The 20,851-nt window shown below is 54.6% G+C and overlaps 1 protein-coding gene and 2 long non-coding RNA genes across 3 annotated transcripts; 1 reads left to right on the forward strand and 2 right to left on the reverse strand.

Annotated features, from left to right (window-relative positions):
• Positions 1-261: 261 nt before the first annotated feature.
• On the reverse strand, positions 262-4,493 carry Tm4sf5 (transmembrane 4 L six family member 5). The gene is made up of 5 exons (XM_021651601.2): positions 4,194-4,493; positions 1,462-1,542; positions 1,106-1,242; positions 667-850; positions 262-551 (listed from the first exon to the last, which is right to left on the reverse strand). Exons 1-5 carry the CDS (start codon positions 4,365-4,367, stop codon positions 537-539), a joined length of 591 nt encoding a protein of 196 aa, XP_021507276.2. The 5' UTR covers positions 4,368-4,493; the 3' UTR covers positions 262-536.
• On the forward strand, positions 1,514-5,753 carry LOC132646262 (uncharacterized). The gene is made up of 2 exons (XR_009584373.1): positions 1,514-3,740; positions 4,602-5,753. It is a non-coding gene; the product is annotated as an uncharacterized LOC132646262 (long non-coding RNA).
• Positions 5,754-16,629: 10,876 nt separating this feature from the next.
• LOC132646263 (uncharacterized) lies at positions 16,630-19,495 on the reverse strand. Its single transcript, XR_009584374.1, has 2 exons — positions 18,948-19,495; positions 16,630-18,775 (listed from the first exon to the last, which is right to left on the reverse strand). It is a non-coding gene; the product is annotated as an uncharacterized LOC132646263 (long non-coding RNA).
• Between the last annotated feature and the right edge of the window lie 1,356 nt (positions 19,496-20,851).

The following is a 20,851-nucleotide window of genomic DNA, read 5'->3' on the forward strand; positions in this document are numbered from 1 at the left end:
CTGGTGAAGCAGAAGGGTGGGGCCGGGGCTGAGCTGTTCCTTAAGGCTTGGGACCGTTTGCTCCGAAGAGCCTGGCTCAATTCCTCCTGCCTGGAGGCTGCTCCCCAACAGTGGGAAGGAGTCAGGTGGGGACCTGAGCCTGATCCCCAGAACACACACGGTATAAGAACCAAGGCCTACAGGTTGTCCTCTGAGACACACACACACACACACACACACGTAAAGAAAAATAAAAGTGGCTCATCTTTCATCATGAGCGTGTAAGATTCCTCAAGAGCACAGAATTTTATTTCCAGAACAGTAACTATTTGCTAAGAAAAGAATAAGCGGGGTGAGGGGGACTTGGGGGCACAGACCGAGGCCCCAAGCCTAGACAGTTGTGTCTGAAGGCCCACGCACACTCCTTCCACAGCGCAGACAGGGGCGGAGGGCGCTCAGGGCGGTTTATTCCACGAAGGAGAATCTTGAGCAATGAAAGCCGTTTGTCGTCGCCGCGGGGATCCCCGGAAATAGGGTGTTGGGGGTGGCCCCTGGAATCAGTGCGCTGAGCCCTGACGGGAAAGGAGAGAGGGCGTGGAGAGGCCGCGGTGGCTCGCCCTCCGCCCCGGGCCCCGCGCCCCCCGCCCCCCGCCCCGCGCCCTCCGCCCCCTGCCCCCCGCGGCCCACCTCCTTCTTCCGGCAGTCCCCGCACAGCACGCCGCAGGCCGCGTTCACCAGCTGGACGCCGCACAGCACCGTCTCCAGGCTCGACGCGGCCACCAGGATGGAGAAGAGGGTCACGTTCCAGGGGACCACGTGAGGCGGCGCCTCGCACAGACTCCACAGGGTGTGGTTGCGCAGGTAAGCGCCCCTGCGGACGGCGGGGTCGGGTTGGAGGGGGTCGGGTCGAAGGGGTCCCCGCAGCGGCCCCACGCCCAGGGGAGGGACCCTGCTGCGGATGGCGGAGAGCCTCCGCGCGGGGCTGGGATTGAACTCAGGACCTCCGCGCGGGCAGCCAGTGCTCCCAACCTCGGGGCCCTGCAGCCCGGAGGGGCGCTCTAGCAGCTCGGTCTGGCCCCCGCGGGCAGGGCAGTGGGGAGCTGGCCGGTGCAGGCGCGGGGCTTACTGGGTGTCCTGGAGGTGGTAGTCCCACTTGTTGCCGACCAAGCACTTGGGTCCGACGCGGAGCCCGGCGCCCGCCACGGCCAGGCAGTACAGGGCGCCCAGCATCCCAAAGGCGGAGGAGAAGACGGAGCGCAGCATCTGGCGGGGTGGAGAGGAGGGCGGGCGGGCTGGGGTGCGCGGGCCGGCCCCCCCCCCACCCAGAGAGGCCCCCCTGGACCCCGAGAGCCTCCCCACACCCCAGAGCCTCCCCCCCGGGAGCCCCCCGCCCCGCGAGCCTCGGCCACCGACGGCCCGGGGAGGTGTGAGAGCCCGGCTGGCCGCGAGGCCCGGTCCCCCCTCCCCCGGGCGGGTGCTTACCCGGCAGCGGTTCCCGCAGCAGCCTGCCCCGCAGCAGCCCTTCCCCCCGGCGCGCACGGCGGCGATTCCCGGGCACAGGACCTGCGGGACAGAGTGGGAGACGGCTTCGCCCTCCTCCGTGCGCCGTGCGCCCCCATCGCCCTCCTCCGTGCTCCCCATCACCCTCCTCCCTGCTCCCCCGTCGCCCTCCTCCGTGCGCCCCCGTCGCCCTCCTCCCTGCTCCCCGTCGCCCTCCTCCCTGCTCCCCGTCGCCCTCCTCCGTGCGCCCCCGTCGCCCTCCTCCGGGAAGCCGCCGCGGTGCCCTCGCCCCGTGGGCTGCCCTCGCAGCCCATCTCCTCGCGGCACCACCGCTGGACTTCCAGCCGCCTCACCTCTGTGCAGACGGCGCTTCCCGGAGGGTCAGAGAACTGCAGCTCTCCAGACAAAGGCCGTCGGCGGTTAAGTCCGGAGCACACCGAACTCTGCACGAACACCGTCCCGCCCGGGGGACTTCCGGAATGCCACCCGGGCCTTCACCCCACTCGTGAATTGGCTGCTTTCTCAGTTCCCCCAATCCATCTACCTTTCACCTTTCTGGCCTTCATCAGTGGGAAAATGTACACAGTTCGCCGCGGCCGGGAGGTTTTAACCCTCCTACACCAGGGCTGACTTGAATCTCCTGTGCCTTCCTCTTTCTTCACGCACTCAGCCCCGGTTCCCGTTCCATGAGGAGAGGTTCTCTGCCCGGTAGATTCTCTGCACTCTGGTCTCACGTCATCCCAGACTCCATCCCACGCGCTAACACTTGCTTAACTTAATTAATTGTTCTTCTATCTGCTCAGTTTCTTTGTGGTATCTTCAGAGAGATCCTGAGCTGTGTGTGTGGGTGTGTGTGCGCATTCCATCCTGAAATTCCAGCGTGGGGCTGGGGTGGGGCTGAGGCTAGCCTGGGCTACGTATCAAGCTCCAGGCCACCACGAGCTACATACTAACACTCTCAGAGACTGACCTGTGCCGACCCCAGCACCACACAGCGCTTGCCCTGTACCGCGCTCCCAGCGGGCCCCACTCCCCACTTACCGAGTCTGCAGTTCCGCGGCCCCCTTTCTGTTCTTTTGTCTCACGTTGCTGCTTGAGCCCAAAGAGCACAGTAGGCCATGCCGGAGCCCAACTCCAGCCCACTGTTCTATCTGATTAATTTATCTTGAGACAAGGTCTACTGGAGCCTAAGGCTGGCATTAACTCATGGTCATCCGCCTCCAAAGTGCTAGGATGCCGCTGTGCCCGGCCCTCTCCCAGCACCCACCCTCGCCCTGCCATTTTCTCTTTTTCTTCTCTCCTCTCCCCCCCCCCCCAACATTGTCACTTTCTAGCAGCCAGGATGGATTTGAACTCGGATCCTCCTGCTCCTCCTGCTTTGTCCTCCTGAGTACTGAGATTGTACCTGTGCCGCCCCAGGCCTGGCCTCCACAGCGACCTGACCAAGCACACACGTCTTGGCCGATACACACCGGAAAAGAGGCAGAACTGTGTTCTCCAGAGGAGAGGCTGAAGGTTGCGGTTCTGTCGTTAGCAACCTCAGAGCAAACCCTGCTTAATGCAAGACTTCTCGGCGCCCTCTCCTTTCCCGTCTCCTGACAACACTGACCTCTTCCTGCTCAGCCTTTCTGGTGATGTCATTGTGCACACACCTGGAATTGATTTTTGCTTTTTAAAGATAGAGTCTTACTCTATAGCCCCAGCTGTCCTGAAACTTGATACATAGATCATCAAGGTCACCAGGGTGTCCTAGAACTCACAGAGATCCTCCTGCCTCTGCCTCCTGAGTGCACACTCATAGTTCCAGAGTTTTGGAGGAGAAATAAGATCCAGGGCTTTAAGCTCAGCCTTGGTCACATCACCAGTTCAAGACACGCTGGCTTTCGTGTGACCTTGTCTTAAAAACCAAAAAAGTTGGGCCTAGTGAAGCAGCCCCAGCATTTAGGAGGTAAATGGGTTCAGGGGTTCAAGTCTATCTTTAGCTACAGTCAGCTCAAGGCGGGGCTGATAGGAAACCTTGCCTCAAAAAACAAAGCAAAGCAAAAACAACAAAAACCACGTCAGAAGTGGTGTCAAGATGGGAAGAAAATCTAGAACATTTGTGTCTCTCCTTCCCTCACTTTTTTTTTTCCTTTCAGTTTTTCAGTACAGGGTTTTTCTGTCTAGCCCTGAAACTTGCTCTGTAGACCAGGCTGGTCTCGAAGTCGGAGGTCCACTGCCTCTGCCTCTGGAGTCCTGGGACCAGAGGCCTGTGCTTCCAGGTGCAGGATTTTTATACTTAACCCTGACCTCCACATAGGGAAGGTGCTGAGAAGGGTCGGCCACGGAAGAGAGAGCAGAACACGGATCTAAGATTCAGCCCGGGCTGCAAAGGTTGCCCTAGGCCCGCCTTGCCCTGTGGCAGTGCCCCGAAGCCTCCCACCCAAGCAGCTGCCCCTCCTGCTTCTCCCTCGTCCTCGTCGCGTGCCTGTGGGCAGTAGGAGGGGCACGGAGAACTGGCTCCCAGAGAGCGGGGAGCTCTTCTCCCTCCCACCCCCCCCAAGTCAGCTCAGGACCCTTGGGCTCACCCAGGACCTCCCCCAGAAGGGTTAGTGTGTGGGGCAGACACCACAACGCCCTTGCCATGCCCTCCAGAGCAAGCTGGTCCGTCCCTTTTCCTCTCTCTCCTGTTGACCGAACCCCCCAGGTCCCGGCCAGCGCTCCCCCATTCTCACCATCAGGCCCCCTCCAATGAAGCCGCCCATGAGCCAAACTTGCAGGCTGAGGTTGCTGCCTGTCCAGGTGGTCTTCCCATCAGGAACCAGCAGGAGGGCATTGGCCACGATGCAGATGAGGGAGAGAGGGATGAGAGAGAGCCCTAGGCAGCGAGCACACTTCCCGGTGCACATGTCTGAGGCTCGGGGGAAGGCAGGTGTGAGTGAAAGTGAGCAGGGAGTGCCAGGGTCCGGGGGAAACAGGCAGGAGCGTGGAGCAAAGGTCCGAGAGGAGGAGTGGCAGAGACCCGGCGGCTCCTGGTGATAAGACCGAGAGGCGCTGAGAGGTGGCGGGGCCGCCAGGTGCACAGGGGACGTGGCGATAGCAGATGCGGGAAGGCTGGGGTCAGCGTCCATTTCCTCCATCAGGACATGCCGTTCCGCTGATGCCCTTCCCCTTCGGCTCAGCCCTTCGGCTCTGGACGTCTCAGTGGTTCCATCCGTGAAGAAGGTTGTGAAGCCGCCTGCCTTCAGAGCTGGTTGGAAGAGTTCAGCAGGACAGGGAAGAAGGGTTTGTGAGCAAGGGAGTGCGGGACAGAGGGATGGCGGCCTGGAGATTGCTTCCCCACAAGGAGAGATTGTTCCGTGAAGAGACTAAAAGGAGGCGCCGGGCACTGGCCCCAGCAGCGCCGAGCTCTTCAGAGAGACTGTGCATTTGAGGCCTACCTGGCTTACCGCGCAAGGCCTCATTAAAAAACAAAGTGACAATGACTTTTTGTTTATGTCTTCTCAATGCTTGTCTGTTTTTGGTTTTTGAGACAGGTTTCACTGTGTATCTGGAACTCAGAGACCCACCGCCTTGGCCTCCCTCTGCAGGGATTAAAGGTGTGTGCCACCGTTGCCCCGCTCTCAAATTTGGTTTGTTCACCCATTTCTGTTTCTCAGAGTGGACTCAAGTGTTCCAGCTCTGGCCTCAGCGGCTCAGTGACGGCTGTATGAACCATGGCAGCCCCATCGTCTTTCTGTTTAATTCCAGGTTTATGTGTGGGACTGTTTTGCCTGCATGTGTGTCTGTGAATCGCTTGTGTGCCTCAGGTCTGCACCGGAAGAGCACGTTAGACGGACCAGGGCTGACGTCACAGGCGGTTGTGGGGTAGCGTATGGGCGCTGGAGTCAAACCCAGGTCCTCGGGGAGTGGCAGACGCTCTCAGCCGCCAGCCGCTGCTCCAGTGCGCTTGAGTGTTTGCTTGTTTTGTTTTTGAGACAGGGTCTTGCTCTATAGACATGGGTGTCCGGGAACTCACTCTGTAGACCAGGCTGGCCTCAAACTCAGAGATCCACCTGCCTCTGCCTCCTGAGCACTGGGGTTAAAGGTGTGTGCCACCATGCCCGGCTTCAGTCAGCTTTACCATAAGAAATCTATTTAATTTTACTTTTGGCCTTTTGAGACAAGGTTATATGATGGGGATCAGACTAGCCTGAGATTCACTATCCTCCAGCCTCAGCATCACGAGGGCTGGGACCGTAGGCAGTATATCACCATCTGCCTGAAGAAGTCATTTATTAAAAGCTTTGTTTTTATTTTCTGTGTATGAGCGTTTTGTCTGCATACTGTGTTCACAAAGCATTGGAGAGGCCGGAAGAAAGGGTCAGATCCCCTAGACCTGGAGCTACAGAGGGTCGCTAGCATCCACGTGGGTGCTGGGAGCTAACCAGGTCCTCCGGAACAGCACTCTTTTTTTTTTCTTTATTTAACTTTTATTAATTACATTTTATTCATTTTGTATCCCCCCATAAGCCCCTCCCTCCTCCCCACCTGGTCCCACCCTCCCCCCCCTTTCTGCATGCATGCCCCTCCCCAAGTCCACTGATAGGGGAGGTCCTCTTCTCCTTCTTTCTGATCTTAGACTATCAGTTCTCATCAGAAGTGGCTGCATTGTCAGGGTTCTAGGTTATCTCCATGAATAGTCCTTGGTTGGAGTATGAGTCTCTGGGAAGTTCCCTGTGTTCAAATTTTCTTGTTCTGTTGCTCTCCTTGTGGAGTTCTGTCCTCTCCAGCTCTTACTATTTCCCACTTCTTACATAAAATTCCATTCACTCTGCCTGTCAGTTGGTCGTCAGGCTCAGCATCTGCTTTCACAGTCTGCATGGCAGAGGGTTTCACTCTTAACTAGCAAGTTGTGTCCCGAGCCCCTGGAATCGCTTAGTGCGTGACTCCCTTAAGCCCCCTTCCTTGGGACCATGTGCTGGAGACGGTACGGCTCACAGTTCCAGGACCAAGCCACACACTGCACCCATGAGGGGTCGTTCACTCATGCTTCCTAGCGGGTGGTCAGGCCGTGGAGAGATGAGGGCTGCAGGAAATACCCGGGACCCCAGAAGAGCGGCTGATGGCAGGGCCATAGGCAGCGGGTGTCTAGCCAGCAGCCTCTGCGGAATCGCTGCCCAAGCCACCGCAGACGTGAAAGGGAGGAGACCGGGTGCCACTCAAACAGTGCAGAACCTGTGGCCCCTGAGACAGAGGGGCTGGACAGAGACTCAGCCATGAAGAATTTACCTCTTAAATGAGAGGACGCCAGAAAAACAGAAAGCACTTTGACCTTTCCCCTTCAGTTCGAGCTGTTTGCCTCTGACTCATAAGCAATTAGGCGGCTGCTGATAGCTTCTGTTGGCTCCTTCAGTGCTTTAACAGTGTGTCCAGGGCAGAGGGCCGGAGGTGGCAATGCTTGTTGGTGTCAGCATCCAGGAGCCAGAGGCAGGATTCCTGCGAGTTTGAGGCCAGCCTGAGTTACAGCCAGTTCCCACCCGCTTAGGGTTATCTGGCGAGATCTCGTGTCAAAGTAAACACAACACAAAGCCAAGTTTCCAAGGTGAACCAGCTGTGAGGGCAGTGGGGACCGGGATCAGTCTGCAGTTAAAACCGGTCCTCCTTGAACCAACTTGAAGTTTTTAGAAGTCGCTTCCACGGCGCTTCTGATACGCTCTGTCATTTCCCTCCGTTTTCCCTTCCCTCGCGCTTCCGGAGGCCTGTTAAAGCTGAACCGGTGCTTGTTTTCAATGTTGGACCTCACCCTTTAGCTTCTCTCTGCAAACCTCGGCCTGCCCGTCCCTGCTGCCGCCCCTGAGGTCCGGGACACGTGGCCCCGTGAGCTTCCCTGAAAAGGGAACTGCTCGCTCTAATTCCCCGGCACCCCTTGAACGGCTGTCTTTTGGTATTCGGCCCATAGCCTGTCCCTCTAAAGGTGGACTGCACCCCTACCATGGGCACAATCAAAGATCTCAGCACCAACATACACGACACAAAAATAAGTCTTTTGCTTTGTTTCTTGAGACAGGGTTTCTCTGTGTAGCCCTGGCTGTCCTGGACTAACTCAGTAGACCAGGCCGGCCTTGAACTCACCGAGATCCGCCTGCCTCTGCCTCCCCGAGTGCTGGGCTCACAGGCGCGCGCCCCCGCACCTGGCTACAAAAATCAATCTTAATTTGAAAGACTTGCGTACTGTGTGATGCCGCGCGCCATCTCTTCGTCGCCAGAGGGACGATGCTGGACGACCCGCTGGTTAAAAGAGAAGTGGAAGCTCCGAGGAACAAGCCCGGCTGGATGCCAGTGCCGACCGGCTGCCCTGCAGCCAGCCCTTACGTGGGAAAGGAATAAACGCTGTGTTCACCTGCCCCGGCACTGTGGGTGTGTGGGTGTGGGCACAGGCGTGCCCAGCGCGCTCATGGAGGTCAGTTCCTGCTGGGGGCCGTGTGTGAGGTGGGTTTCTCCCGGCAGGTCCCTTGCCCGCCGGCCCATGGACTTCCGAAGACCCTTCTGTCTTCACGTCCCTCATGCGGTGGGAGCACTGGGGCACAGTGCCCCTGTCGGCGCCACGCTGGCTCCTCTGTGGGCTGGGGGATTTGAACTCAGGTCCTCACCCTTGCCCAGCAAGCCCCTTACCTACTGAGCCATCGCCCCAGACCAGGCTTTTCCTGTTTGTTTGGCTTTGTCTCGCGTGTGTGTGGGTGACCTCGCTCTCACCTCTAATCCGGGAACTCTCCGTTGTGATTACCGTGTGGGGCAGCCAGTCCTAGCGAGAGACACGGTTTTACAGCTCGCGGTTCGGGCTTCACAGTGGGATCGAACGTCAGCAAGACACGGTCTCGCGTGGGACAGGTGACTGATTTACTGTGTAGTTGAGTGTGACCTGAATTCTCTTTTTAAACCAATAAAATGCTTTCCTCACAGCTCATTTCTCTCATGAAGATTATTTTCTTTAAAGAACATTTTTAAAAGTCCTGAGGATTCCAGGACAGCCAGGGCCACACAGAGAAACCCTGACTTAAATAAATAAATAAAGTCTTGAACAAAGTTTATTTACTTCCCACAAATCTGCCCGTCTCGCCAGTGGCAAACCTCGGCGCTGGGAAGCGGTTTAAGCATTAACGAGCCTGATTGCGTTCCTCTCGGCCACAGAGCTCTGTACACGGCCGGGAGAGCTGTCACTCCACTCCCAGACGGTCCTTATGCTCTGTCAGCTGAAGACTAAGTGTGGAGCACAGGAGCCGCCTTTCGCGGAGCTGCTCCCGGCTTTCCGGCTTTCTTATCCGGATAAGCTTCGGATTTCTGAGCCGAGCACCGAGCTGGAACGCAGTTTGCGGGGCTGGAGTTGGCGACGGATGTTCACTGTTTTGGTGCCTGATAAACAGCAGTTAGGCACAGGGTGGCTTTGCTGTGCTGTTCCTTTTTGAGGCAGGGTCTCTCTGTGTAGACCAGGCTGGCCTGGAGCTCACAGGGATCTGCCTACCTCTCCCTCCTGATGCTGGGATTAAAGCTGCGCAGCCTGGTGCCAGCTCACAGCATTAATTTTAACGTGTCTGTGTGTGTATGTGCACGGGCGTGAGGGAATGTGTGTGAAGATCAGAGGACAATCTTCACGTCTTCAGGGACACTGTCTACCTTCTTTGAGGCAAGGTCTCTGATTGGAGCTCATTAATTAGACTAGGCTAGACCAGATGGCCAGTGACCCTCAGGGGTGTTCTTCCTCAGTGCTGGGATTATGGGCACGAGCCAGCACGCCCAGCAATTAGTGTGGGATGTGGGGACTGGGATGAAAGTCTTGTCTTGTTTTTTTTTTTTCTTTCCTTTATTTTCCTTTCCTTTGCCTTTTCTTTCTTTCTTTCTTTCTTTCTTTCTTTCTTTCCTTCTTTCTTTCTTTCCTTCTTCCTTTCTTTCCTTCCTTCCTTCCTTCCTTCCTTCCTTCCTTTCTTTCTTTCTTTCTTCCTTTCTTCCTCTCTTTCTTTCTTTCTTCCCTCCCTCCCTCCCTCCCTCCCTCCCTCCCTCCCTCCCTCCCTCCCTTCTTTCTTTCTTTCTTTCTTTCTTTTCTTTCTTTCCTCTGTGTCCTGGACTCACTTTGAAGACCAGGCTGGCCTTGAACTCACAGAGATCCGCCTGCCTCTGCCTCCCAGAGCACTGAGGTTACAGGCGTGCATCACTGCGCCTGCGTGAATGAACGTCTCACTCCCTTAATGCCTGCAAGGCAAGTGCTTTGTGCACAGAGCTGCCTCTCCAGCCCCTCACTATATAATTTTTCTCTCTTTCTTCCTCTCCTTTTACATCTCCCTACAATATGTGTGTGTGTGTGTGTTCATGTGTGTGCATGTGTGTGTGATGGAGGTGACCCAGGCCTCACGGGTGTTAGGCGAGCTCTCAGCCCTTGAGTCACACTGCTAGTCTTATTTTTTCAAGCAACTCTCTATGGATGACATAGCATTGGCAGAGATCAACAAAACATTGTATAGATCTGGAAACATTTCCTCAAACACAGGAGAGGCCACGATATCCAAAAGTGAACACTAAGGAAAAATCACTGTAGGATTCGGGAGAAAGTGTCAGGACGGACTCTGGTGAATGAGCCGGAATTCTGAAGGCGAGGACAAGAACAGGCTGAGATGAAAAGGCTCTGGCCTGTGGCCGGACAAGGACCTTATGAAAAACTAACACGCGTAAAGAGACACAGCACGGCGGGGGTGGCTCAGCGGGCAAGAGCACCGGCTGCTCTTCAGGAGGACCCCGGTTCAACTCCCAGCACCCCACGGTGCCTCACAACCACCTGTAACTCCAGTTCCAGGGGATTGACACCCTCACACAGACATGTGTGCAGGCAAAACACTAATGCACATGAAATAAGTAAATAATGATTTTTTATGAAGAGGGAGAGACTATCGCATACAGAAGGATCCAAGAACAGGCTTGACACCGAGGAAAAGTGAATGAAGAAGGGAAAAATCTTGAATTTAGAAACGACCAACAGTTTCCAACAAAGAAGCCACAAAGCAAACTCGTGTTCTGGCTCCGAAAATAACAGCTGGCTGAAGAGACGCCATCTTGGGCTGGCTGGAGTCTGAGCCTGTGGTCCGATGCCAGCCCAGCACGTGGGCAGCCTGGGGCTCATTCTGTAGTCATGGTTCTCCCTTCCTAAGTCTGTGACCCTTCAGTGCAGTCCCTCAGTTGTGGTGACACCCAGACATAAGATTATTCTGTTGCTACTTCCTAACTGTAATTTGGCTAGTGGTGTGAGCCATAACGTAAATATCGGTGTTTCCCAGTGGTCTTAGGCCCTGTCATCGGCGCCCAGGCAGAGAACCCCCTTCTAGAGCATTACAGAGAGCAGGCGGGGTGCGAGCAGGCAAATCCAGCCTCTTCCTGAGGAGAGAGCATGGTGGTGCTTAGCAGGCCGAAAGGTTTGCCGCAGCCCGGGAAAGCCCTGACGTGGAGAACACACGTCAGTGAAAGGCTGTGTGCAGAAAGGGCAGCACAGGCCGTTTCAGCACGCAGAGGAGCCCTGTGTCTCAGCTGTGGGCTTGGTCTACCGGTGAGGCCGCCAACAGCGTGGCCTACACAGAAAGTTCTAGGTCACTCTGGGCTGCACAGAGACTCTATCTCAAGAAAATAGAGCAAGCCAAAGAAGTTGGACCCGTGCAAAGTTAAAAAGGACGGGTAGAGAGCTGGGGGTGTGGCCCAGTGGCACAGCTTGCCTGCCGGGCATAAGGTCCTGGGCACTGAAACACACAGACAAAGGGGTGACGCCACAAGCTGAATCAACAGCAAAGCAGCACGAATCCATTACCATGTGCTTGTCTGAGCTTGCCAGGATCTGGGGAGACCAGAACTCCTTTCTGGGAATGCCTGGGTGCGGGAATGCCACCCCTGTGAGTTTCCTCCGTTTGTGGGAAATGAGCTTAACGCAAGAGAGAAGATGAAGCCCAACCCTCGGAATGGGGAAGTCTGCCACAAGCCTGGACAAGCTTTGTAGACGTGGCTTCTCACCCAAAAAACCACTCTAAAGAGAAAATACATAATTTACATTCTAAAATGTTGTTAATGGAAGCAAGATACTGAATTATTTATTATTATTGTTATTATTATTATTATTTATTTTTGGTTTTTCGAGACAGGGCTTCTCTGTGTTCCATCTTGCCTGGCTGGCCACCAGCTCTCCTTCCTTCCTTCCTTCCTTCCTTCCTTCCTTCCTTCCTTCCTTTCTTTTTTAAATCCAATGAGATTTATTGGATGGAGAGAGAGAAGAAGAGAGAGAGAGACATGATACGGGGAGAAGAAGGGGCTCCCTGACAGAGAAGGAAAGAGCAAGAGAGCAAGAAGGCAGGAGCAGCCATCAGTTTTTTAACAAACTTCAACATAGCAGCAGAGGCAAGCAGATCTCTGTGAGTTCACTGCCAGCCTGGTCTACAAAGGGAGTCAGGGACATCCAGGGCTACACAGAGAGACCCTGTCTCAAAAAACCAAAGCAACAAACTGTTACTACATAATCCAGCAATGCCTCTTGCGGTGTTTATAAACTACATGTTTTGAAAACTGTTCCTACGAAAGCCTGCACCGCAGTGGAATGGCAGCTTCGGCCACACGGCTGGAAGGCTAAAGCAACCGCCTGGCCCTTCAGTGGGGGCACTCATTAAGATCTGCACCACCGCGGTCAGATAACCTGCCGGGAGCAGCCGCACAGAGGAACCGTCTCCGTCTGCCACGGTGCAGAAGGCAGCTGCAGCCAGAGGCACAGGGACCTCAGTCAAGACGGCTGCACGGGGCTGTGGCGCATGAGCAGAAGAGGGCAGAAGCAGGAGAGGGCAACAGCTAGACGCCCTGTGCTGCTGACCTTGGTTGTCAGCCTGGGCACACTGGAACCAAATAAAACCCAAATGCTGCTGCTCCCCTGAGAAATTTTCTTTTTCTTGTCTTCTTTTTCAGATCTATTTTAAGATGTGTATTTTAATTTAAGATATATATTTTATCTAGTTAATTTAATATAACTTAAGATGTGTATTTTATGTATGCCAGTCTGTCTTCACCAGAAGAAGGGGTCAGACTCCATCACCGTGTGGGTGCGGGAATTGAGCTCAGGGCCTCTGACAGCACAGCTAGTGCCCTTAACCTCTGAGCCATCTCTCCAGCAACCGGGATATTTTCTTTTCTTTTCTTTTTTTAAATTTTGTGTTAGTTTATTTACTTTATATCCGAGGGTGCCCCTCGTCCCCTCCTCCCAGCCCCCACTTCCCCTCTTTCCCCCTTCCCCAGCACCTCCGGCCACATCAGGACTGCACTGTCTTCATCCCCCGAGGCCAGGGGGGATGGAGACATTTTCTCAATCGTATTATTCGAAGCAGGAACACACACCCTGCAGCTGGCCACCTTCTGAGGACAACCCGCGTGAGGGACTGGAGGAAGGACGCTTGCCCTCGCTCTCCATGGCAAGGCTGTCCTCCCGCTGCAGCTGGCACCAAATCCAGCTTTTCCGGAATTCCATCGCAGACTGAAGACCGGCGGAGCTCCAGGAGTTTCCCAGGCCTTCAGCACCAGACTGGGACTGCTGGCCTTGAGGACTGAGCAGCTTCTCTGCGGTAGGACAGCCACTGGCCCACGTGGATCACGTTCTGTGAGGCAACCTGGTAAATCTCCTTTCAGTATATGTGTGGGGGCGCTGGGGAGATGGCTCAGAGGTTAAGACCTCTTCCAGAGGTCCTGAGTTCAATTTCCACCTATAGTGAGATCTGGTGCCCTCTTCTGGCATGCAGACAGAACACTGTAAATAATAAATAAATCTTTAAAAAAAAGTACTCAGAAAATGCAGAAAAAATTTTTTAAAATATATGTGTGTGTATTTATGTATGCCTCTAGAAATTAATATACACACATATAAATATATAAGTATTTATACCTATCCGTTCTGTTCCCCCAGAAAGCCCTGACCGCACGACCGTCTGGAGACCAAGCGCTGGGCCGCACGAGCCTGTCAGGGGCCTTCGGAGCCCCTGGCCAGGGTCCGCCTTTGCAGGTCTCCACAGTTCTGTCGCCGACCCAGAGCTGCTCACGGCGAACGGATGCACGGTGGCACAGCCACCCAACGGCGCTGGTCGCTCCCGGGTCATGGGAACTCCTGCGGGGAACCTGGGTGACCGTGGCCGGGGGACGGCGAAGGCTGCAGGAACCGGGGACTGTGAACGGAGGAAGGGGAAGGACTGTCCTTTAATTAGCTGATTCACTTTATGTGTGTAAGTGTTTTGCCTGCATGTGCGGGTTGCGTCTTGTGCATCACGCAGTGCCCCTGGAGGCCAGGAGAGGGCGCTGGGGCCCGACTGGAGTTAGGGGTGGCTGTGGGCTGCCTTGTGGCTGCTGGGAACCCAGATCCTGGAAGAGCGGTCAGTGCTCTTCCCTGCTGAGCCAGGCAGCTTGTTTGCCAGGGAGCGGAGCCGGCCCGCGGATTCTGGTGGAAGCCGCCTGTCATCTGTTCACACAGAACCGGTAGCACCGAGAGCGAACCCGGGCGTGACCTGTGGACTCTGGCTGCTGGAGGAAGGCTGATTGGTGATAGCAAGTGTTCCAAGTGGTCCAGGGCGTTGATAACAGAGGAGCTGCGCGCCGGGAGCGTGTGGGAGCAGTTCTGCTTAGAGCCTAAACACGAAGTCTATGCATGTGTGTGTGTGAGTATGTGTGTGTGTGTGAGTGTGTGTGTGTGTGTGTGTGTGTGTGAGTGTGTGTGAGTGTGTGAGTGTGTGTGTGTGTGTGAGTATGTGTGTGTGTGTGTGTGTGTGTGTGTGTATGTGTGTGTGTGTGAGTGTGTGTGTGTGTGTGTGAGTGTGTGTGTGTGTGTGTGTGAGTGTGTGTGTGTGTGTGTGAGTGTGTGTGTGTGAGTGTGTGAGTGTGTGTGTGTGTGTGTGAGTGTGTGTGTGTGTGTGTGTGTGTGAGTGTGTGTGTGTGTGTGTGAGTGGACAGACAGATAGATACAGGCTCTTACTAAGCTGCTGAGACTGTTGTCAATCTCCTGGATTCAGCATAGCTGGAACTATGGTGATACTACACACACACACACACACACACACACCTGGATCACTCCCTTCCTCCCAGTTCTGGCGTCGGTGGAATGGGGCACAGAGACTGTAGGAGCCTGAGTGCTGGGTGGCCTCAAGGAAACACGTGTTTTCGGGACACAGGTGGACACACGCATGAGCTCACAGAGACTGACAAAGAAAACGTGACAAAGCTTGAGCCGTCCACCCAAGCAGCTGTGCTCACCCAACTTGTGCCGGGCGAGGCGGTTGTCCCCGGTGGAGTGACGCCTTGGGGAGGCCCTACCCCTGGGGTCTGGGGTCACACTCTGTAGATTTGGACAGCCCAGGAGTGTCATCCTGGTGACTCACAGGAGCAGGCCATAGGCCGCACGGCTCCCGAAGGCCCAGCAGCTGCCAGAACACCAAGCCCAAACTCTCTGTGAGGGACTCAAACCCAACAAAGCCAGCGGGAATCCAAGAGCGAGTTCATGTGGCTGGGGTGAGTGAGAAATGGGGCCACGGCATAAGACTCGGAGTTCAGCGCCAACCTGACCTGTCCTGTCTGCCCCTGCAGTTCCAAGTCCAGGAAGAGACTGGCTCCGTCAGCCTCTGATAGATGAGGAAAATCCCAAATGAGCAGGCACAGTGATTTAGATTTATTAATTATGATTACAGTGTTCTGCCTGCACGCATGCCTGCACCCCAGCAGAGGGCACCAGATCTCATTATAGAGGCTGAGAGCCACCATGTGGTGCTGGGAATCGAACTCAGGACTTTTAGAAGAGCAGCCAGTGCTCTTAACCGTTGAGCCATCTCTGCAGCCCATGCTTAGACTTTGTACATTTGGGCTTCTGTTCACACTGCTGTCCTGGCCTGACAGACGCTTGTAATGTGCTTACAGGACGATGCTTTCCTGCAGGCCAGGCTCCTGCCTCAGCACTGTCTGTAATTTACTCCTCTAGTTTTCGTAATCAGTGGTCAGAGAGCGGACCCACCATCACCATCCTCCTCCTCATCGTTCACCAGTGAGAAAACTGGAAGTCCCTGGACTCATAGTCACGCTGTCTGCGCCCCTGACCACAGACATCTGCCCGCTCTGCTCAGACGGGAAATCTGGAGGAGGAAGCCACTCGAGGAGGCAAGCACACTCAGGCTGGAGGGGACGAGCCGTCTGAGGGAGGGGAAGAGCAGTCACGGACCAAGAGTTACTGACCTCTGAAGATACTGGGATAGTATGGTTTCAATCAAAAGAGGAAGAAAGGCCGAAGACGAGGTCAGAGAGATCAGCAGGGCCCAGGCTCCACAGAGCACGCTGGGCCTCACTAGGGAAGGCACAGGAATTTTCTGAGTTATGTATGTGCTGGTGTCAGGGACTGAGTCCAGCACCAGGGTCTGGCTATTCGACCCAGGCTGGCCTTGAGCTCCAGATTTTCTTGCTCAGCTTCCAAAGTGCTGGGAGCAATCCTCTTCTTACAGCTGAGAGCTGCAGCCGGAGGAAGAGCGGGTGGTGCTGGGAGAGAGACGGGGTGGGGGTGGTGTCCCAAAAGCCAGCAGCTCAGCAGAGGGGAGGCAAGACGGCAGAACATAAGTGACAGGAGACAGCAGAGACAGGAGCCCCCGCCCCCGTGGTGTGCCCCTCCCACACTGTCCTAGCTCCTGAGACTCCCTGGCTGTTCCTTTCAGGGGAGGCAGACTCCTGAGCATGAGGAGGCCACCATGTGAGCTGTCATCCAAAGTCAACTCCGGGCCCTCTCCGCCCTGCTGAGGAGTGGCCAGAAGCACCAGCCAGCAAGGTCAGCTGACTGGGGACCTCTGCTCTCTCACCTCGGTCATCTCAGACAGAGCCAGTGAGGAGAGCACAGAAGCGAGGCCTCTTTGCGTTTCTTTGCGAAGTGCATTTGTTGTTTGCTGAGTCCTCCTGTGCCCAAGTGCTGTGGCCTGAGTGTCAGCCAGGAAAGTTATTTTCTTACAATCTCAGAGGCTGGAAATCCTCAATCAAGGATTTGGCAGGGTTAGCGTCCCCGGAGACCTCTTCACTGGACTGAAGATGGCTTTTTCCATGTGTTTCCACACAAATTTTCCTCAGGTCCATCTAGATGGCCTCAGGTTAGAGTAAGGACCTACTCATTTTAACTCAGTCACTTTTGAGACATTTATTTCTAAATACTTGCATTCTGGGGTCAGAACATCAATCTATAAAAAACTTTTGAGACACACTTCATCTCATGAGTGGATAGCTTCCTTAGAGCCTAGGGATAGATTAGAACAACATTAATGAACCATTTCTACAACTCCAGTGTTCTCAGTATTCTCTGAGGAGCAGGCGAAGGGTGAAGCTGGCTTCCTGGCTTAAACTGGAGAAAGTATAGCATATTGTTTTCAGTTGTTTGCTTATATATTTGTGTGTGGAACAGAGGAAGCGTTGAATGGCTATGCAAGGGGTGGATAAAGTCCTGAGTAAAACGTGTACTGTTGACGCAGGCACAGCCATGTCCAGGACCCCAGTACCTCAGATCCACGACAACAGCAAAGCCTTCCCCAGCAAGGATCAGAGCAGCGGCAAAGCCTTTCTGTGGTCCAAGTGTATGTTTACTAATGACCGATGAGTGCGTGCGAAAGCTGCCCACTGCAGCCCGAGGCTGCTCCCTCCTGTCGCAGGCGATCCCATCCTGAACCCCCAAACTGTGTACTGTAAGCCCCTGCTTCTTGTTTGGTGTGGCTCAGCCCTAGCACACACCTTTAATCCAAGAGCTTTCTTTGCACAGGACTTAACAAAGTTAATGCTGGGTCAAGAGTCGGAGCGGGAAACCAGCTGACAGGGATTAAAGAGCAGGAGGGACTTTGTGTTGAGGGCTGTTTAAGATGTAGAAGGAGCTGTTAGCTCTCTAGTTCTCTGGCTTCGGGGGCTTTGAGCTAGAAAGCCTTTGCCCTTGGGTTTTTAGCCTTTTTCTCCTGGTCTGTCAGCTGAGCTAGTGAGCCTTTTGGGTTTCTCCATCAGGACCTGAGCTGAGAAGGAAGGTCAGCTGGGTGCCTTCTCTGCTCTTCTGAGCTAGCAGCTTTTCACCCCAACATCTGGCTCCCAGTCTTTACTGGTAAAATAGAACGGTTGGGATTTTTGGTTTTTTAAAAGAACACTCTAGAGAGAGGCCCCCGCCCCTGGGAAGGGTTACCTCCCTCCTCTTTGTGTGGTCTGAAACCCCAGCTCTCCTCAGCGTGCCTTAAACAGGGCATCGGTGAACAGCCACGCAGACTCCAAGACACTTGTGCTGAGCTTTCTTACTTTATACCTGGAGAGACTGAAGGAGACAGCGCGCCAAGGTCACCGCTGCCCCTCAGCTACCTCAGCATGAAGAGAGCAGGGCAAAGGCACAGGACAGAGGCCAGCCTTAGGGGTCGGATGACCTGGGCTCGAATCCAGCCCGCAGCTGGCTGGTGTCATGACAACGATGACCACAACAATGACCGGCTGTGGGGTGGTCCTTGCTGGGGTGCCTTGGAGAGTGGCGGAGGTCTTAGCAGAGCACACTGAGAGGCCTTTAGCTCCCTGGGCTGAAGGGACTGTGGTCCCGGGCTCTCTCCTTGACCAGGAGGTGAACATTTCCACGGGCGCCCTGCCGGTACAGCTCGGACTTGGGAAGCGTCTCTCCAGAGCCCAGTTATCCGTTCGTCCACCTTTCAAGAACCCAGCGAAGGACTGCTCAGCTCCAAACCAGAATTCTCTGACGTCCTAAGCCGTGGCTCACCTGTCAGCAACCGACTGAACGATTAAGCAAAAGTCAGTAAGGAAACAGAAATTCAGTGCTTTCAACCAACGGGGTGTGATCAGCGTTGACGGGTGAACAGGAGAACTCATGCTCTTTTCAGGTAGGCTTGGAACGTGTAGGACACAGCGTGCGTCTGTGCCAGCGAGTCCGGAAAACTGAGAAGACTGAGGGGAGACGGGCTCAGAGGCCGAGAGCCCTATGGCTCCTGCCTGGACCCGGGCTTGGCTCCTAGCGCCTACGTAATGGCTCACGGTCTAGCTCCAGGAGACCCAGCACTCTCTCCTGACCCCTGTGGGAACAGACATGCGTGGCACATGCAAAATCAAAACTAATTTTAAAGTGTTGTGAACGGTGAGATCACACAGACCCTGAGTACAGTGCACTCAGAGCACACTGACCCCGGAGAGCCGAGCAGCCGTGAGCCAAGGGCTGTGCCTGCGCTCAGGGTAACGTGTGTCCTGTGGCGTGACGTCCCCCGGAGGCTTGTCCTTTCTGAAGGGAAATGGAGGAGTGGATCTGGGGAGGAGAGGCAGTAGGGAGACTGTGGTCAGGATCTGGTGCATGTAAAAAAAGCTAAAACTAAAACCCCTCCAAACCAGGAAACTGAAGCTGCGTCCTCAGACTCCTCGACTGAGCTCCCCAGGGCAGCTGACTGCTAGCAGCCTCAGCTTGCAGGCCCTCAGCTCACCTGTTTGGTCCCAGAGAGAAAGCAAAGGCTCCGGAAGCTGCCAGCCATCCCTGGCCACTCCTGTGGGGTCCTTGGACTTGCTGTGTGCCCCCAAGTGAGGTGCCCTTTGGCTCGGCCATGGCTGTTTCCACTGGCTCCTCAGCTCTGTGCCCATGGGTCCCGCAGTGTTCGTCCTCAGGCCGTAGGTGGAGAGGCTGGACTGGGGTTGACTGGGGTGTCGCCCCGCCCCACCCCACACCTTTACCTGGTACCCATAAACTTTTCTTCCTTCATCAGAAACTCCACGCAGAGCAGGGAAATCAGTTCCTCGCTCACCAGGCAGGTCCAGACTGCCTTGGCTCCAACTGGGCCCCTTTCTGCTTCCTCCTTCGCTTCTGGTTGAGAAAATCTAGGAATCCTCCCCACGTCCCGGCTGGAACTGGCTACAGTGCTCTTAGGCTAGCGAGCCGTCATCCAGGGAAAGAGGACTCTGAAAACCGGCCGGATGCACACAGAACGCTGCACATTCCCGGCCGCGAGATGGCTCCGCAGATAGACCGCTGCGGACGAGCCGGTAACCCGAGCTTGTCTCTGGCCGAGCCGGATAACCCAAGCTTGTCTCTGACCTCCACCTGCCCGCACGGTGCAAGCCTGTGCCCCACACAGCTTACGTAATTAATTACTAATTAATACGATAAAATTACAAACGAATTAGAATTACACAGAGCATGATTCGAATCGTGTTGAAGGCAAACCCAACCTTACAAGCTGATGCAAACCCTCTGTAAATACAACCACAGCGACGTTGCCTGAGCACTGGAGTTGAGGGGCATTTACATTTTCATTGAGAGTGGTCGGCGGCCACGGGTGTATTTGGATAATGGCCTGTATAGGGTGTGGTGGACAGTTAGTTTTTCATATGTCTCGAAACAGCATTATACTGGATAAATAGTTGTAATTACAGTTCACTTAAAACAAGTTAAAAAGGAATGGTAGCTCGTGCATGTAATCCTAGCTCTTGGGAGGCCGAGGCAGGACAGTTACTGAAAGTTTGAGGCCAGCCTCAGCTACATAGTAAATTCCATGCTAGCCTGAGCTAAAAAGTAAGATCCTGTTTCAAAACAATGAAAATCGGATGTGGTGGTGCATGCTTGTAATTCTAGCACTCAAAAAGCTAAGGAGGGCTGAGAATTTAAAGTCAGCCTGGCCTGTATGGCAGATTCTACACTACGGGCTGGAGAAACCACCCCTATTTCATAAACAAACAAACAAACAAATACATAAATGAGCAAGGTCTTGGCTTAAAATTTTTTAAGCCAATTTTTAAATTTTTATTAATTAAAGTTTATTCAATTTGTATCCCCCCTGTAGCTCCCTCCCACCTCTCCTCCCAGTCCCACCCTCCCTTTTCCCCACCCACGTCCCTCTCCCAGTCCACTGATAGGGAAGGAGCTCCTCCCTTTCCCTCTGATCCTAGTCTCTCAGGTCTCATCAAGACTGGCTGCACTGTCTTCTTCTGTGGCCTGGTAGGGATGCTCCCCCCTCAGGGAGATGTGATCAAAGAGCAGGCCAATCATTGGCCTGTATGCTTTTAATCCCAGCCCTGGGCAGACAGAAGCAGGTGGATTTCTTTGAGTTCGAGGCCAGTCTGGTCTGCATAGGGAGTTCCAGGACAGCCTCAGCTAATAACAGAGATAGCCTGTCTCAAAAACACCAAAAATCCGGGTGGTGGTGGTCACACCTGTAATCCCAGCACTCTGGGAGTCAGAGGCAGGTGGATCTGTGTGAGTCTGAAGCCAGCCTGGTCTACAAATGGAGTCCAAGACAGCCAAGGCCACACAGGGAAGCCTTGTTTTGAAAAACAAAACAAAACAAACAAAAGTCAGGTTTTCCTGGCAGTTGTATCTGTATTTCTGTAGGAAGAC

This window comes from Meriones unguiculatus, chromosome 11 (assembly GCF_030254825.1).
Source record: "Meriones unguiculatus strain TT.TT164.6M chromosome 11, Bangor_MerUng_6.1, whole genome shotgun sequence".
NCBI classification, from domain to species: domain Eukaryota; kingdom Metazoa; phylum Chordata; class Mammalia; order Rodentia; family Muridae; genus Meriones; species Meriones unguiculatus.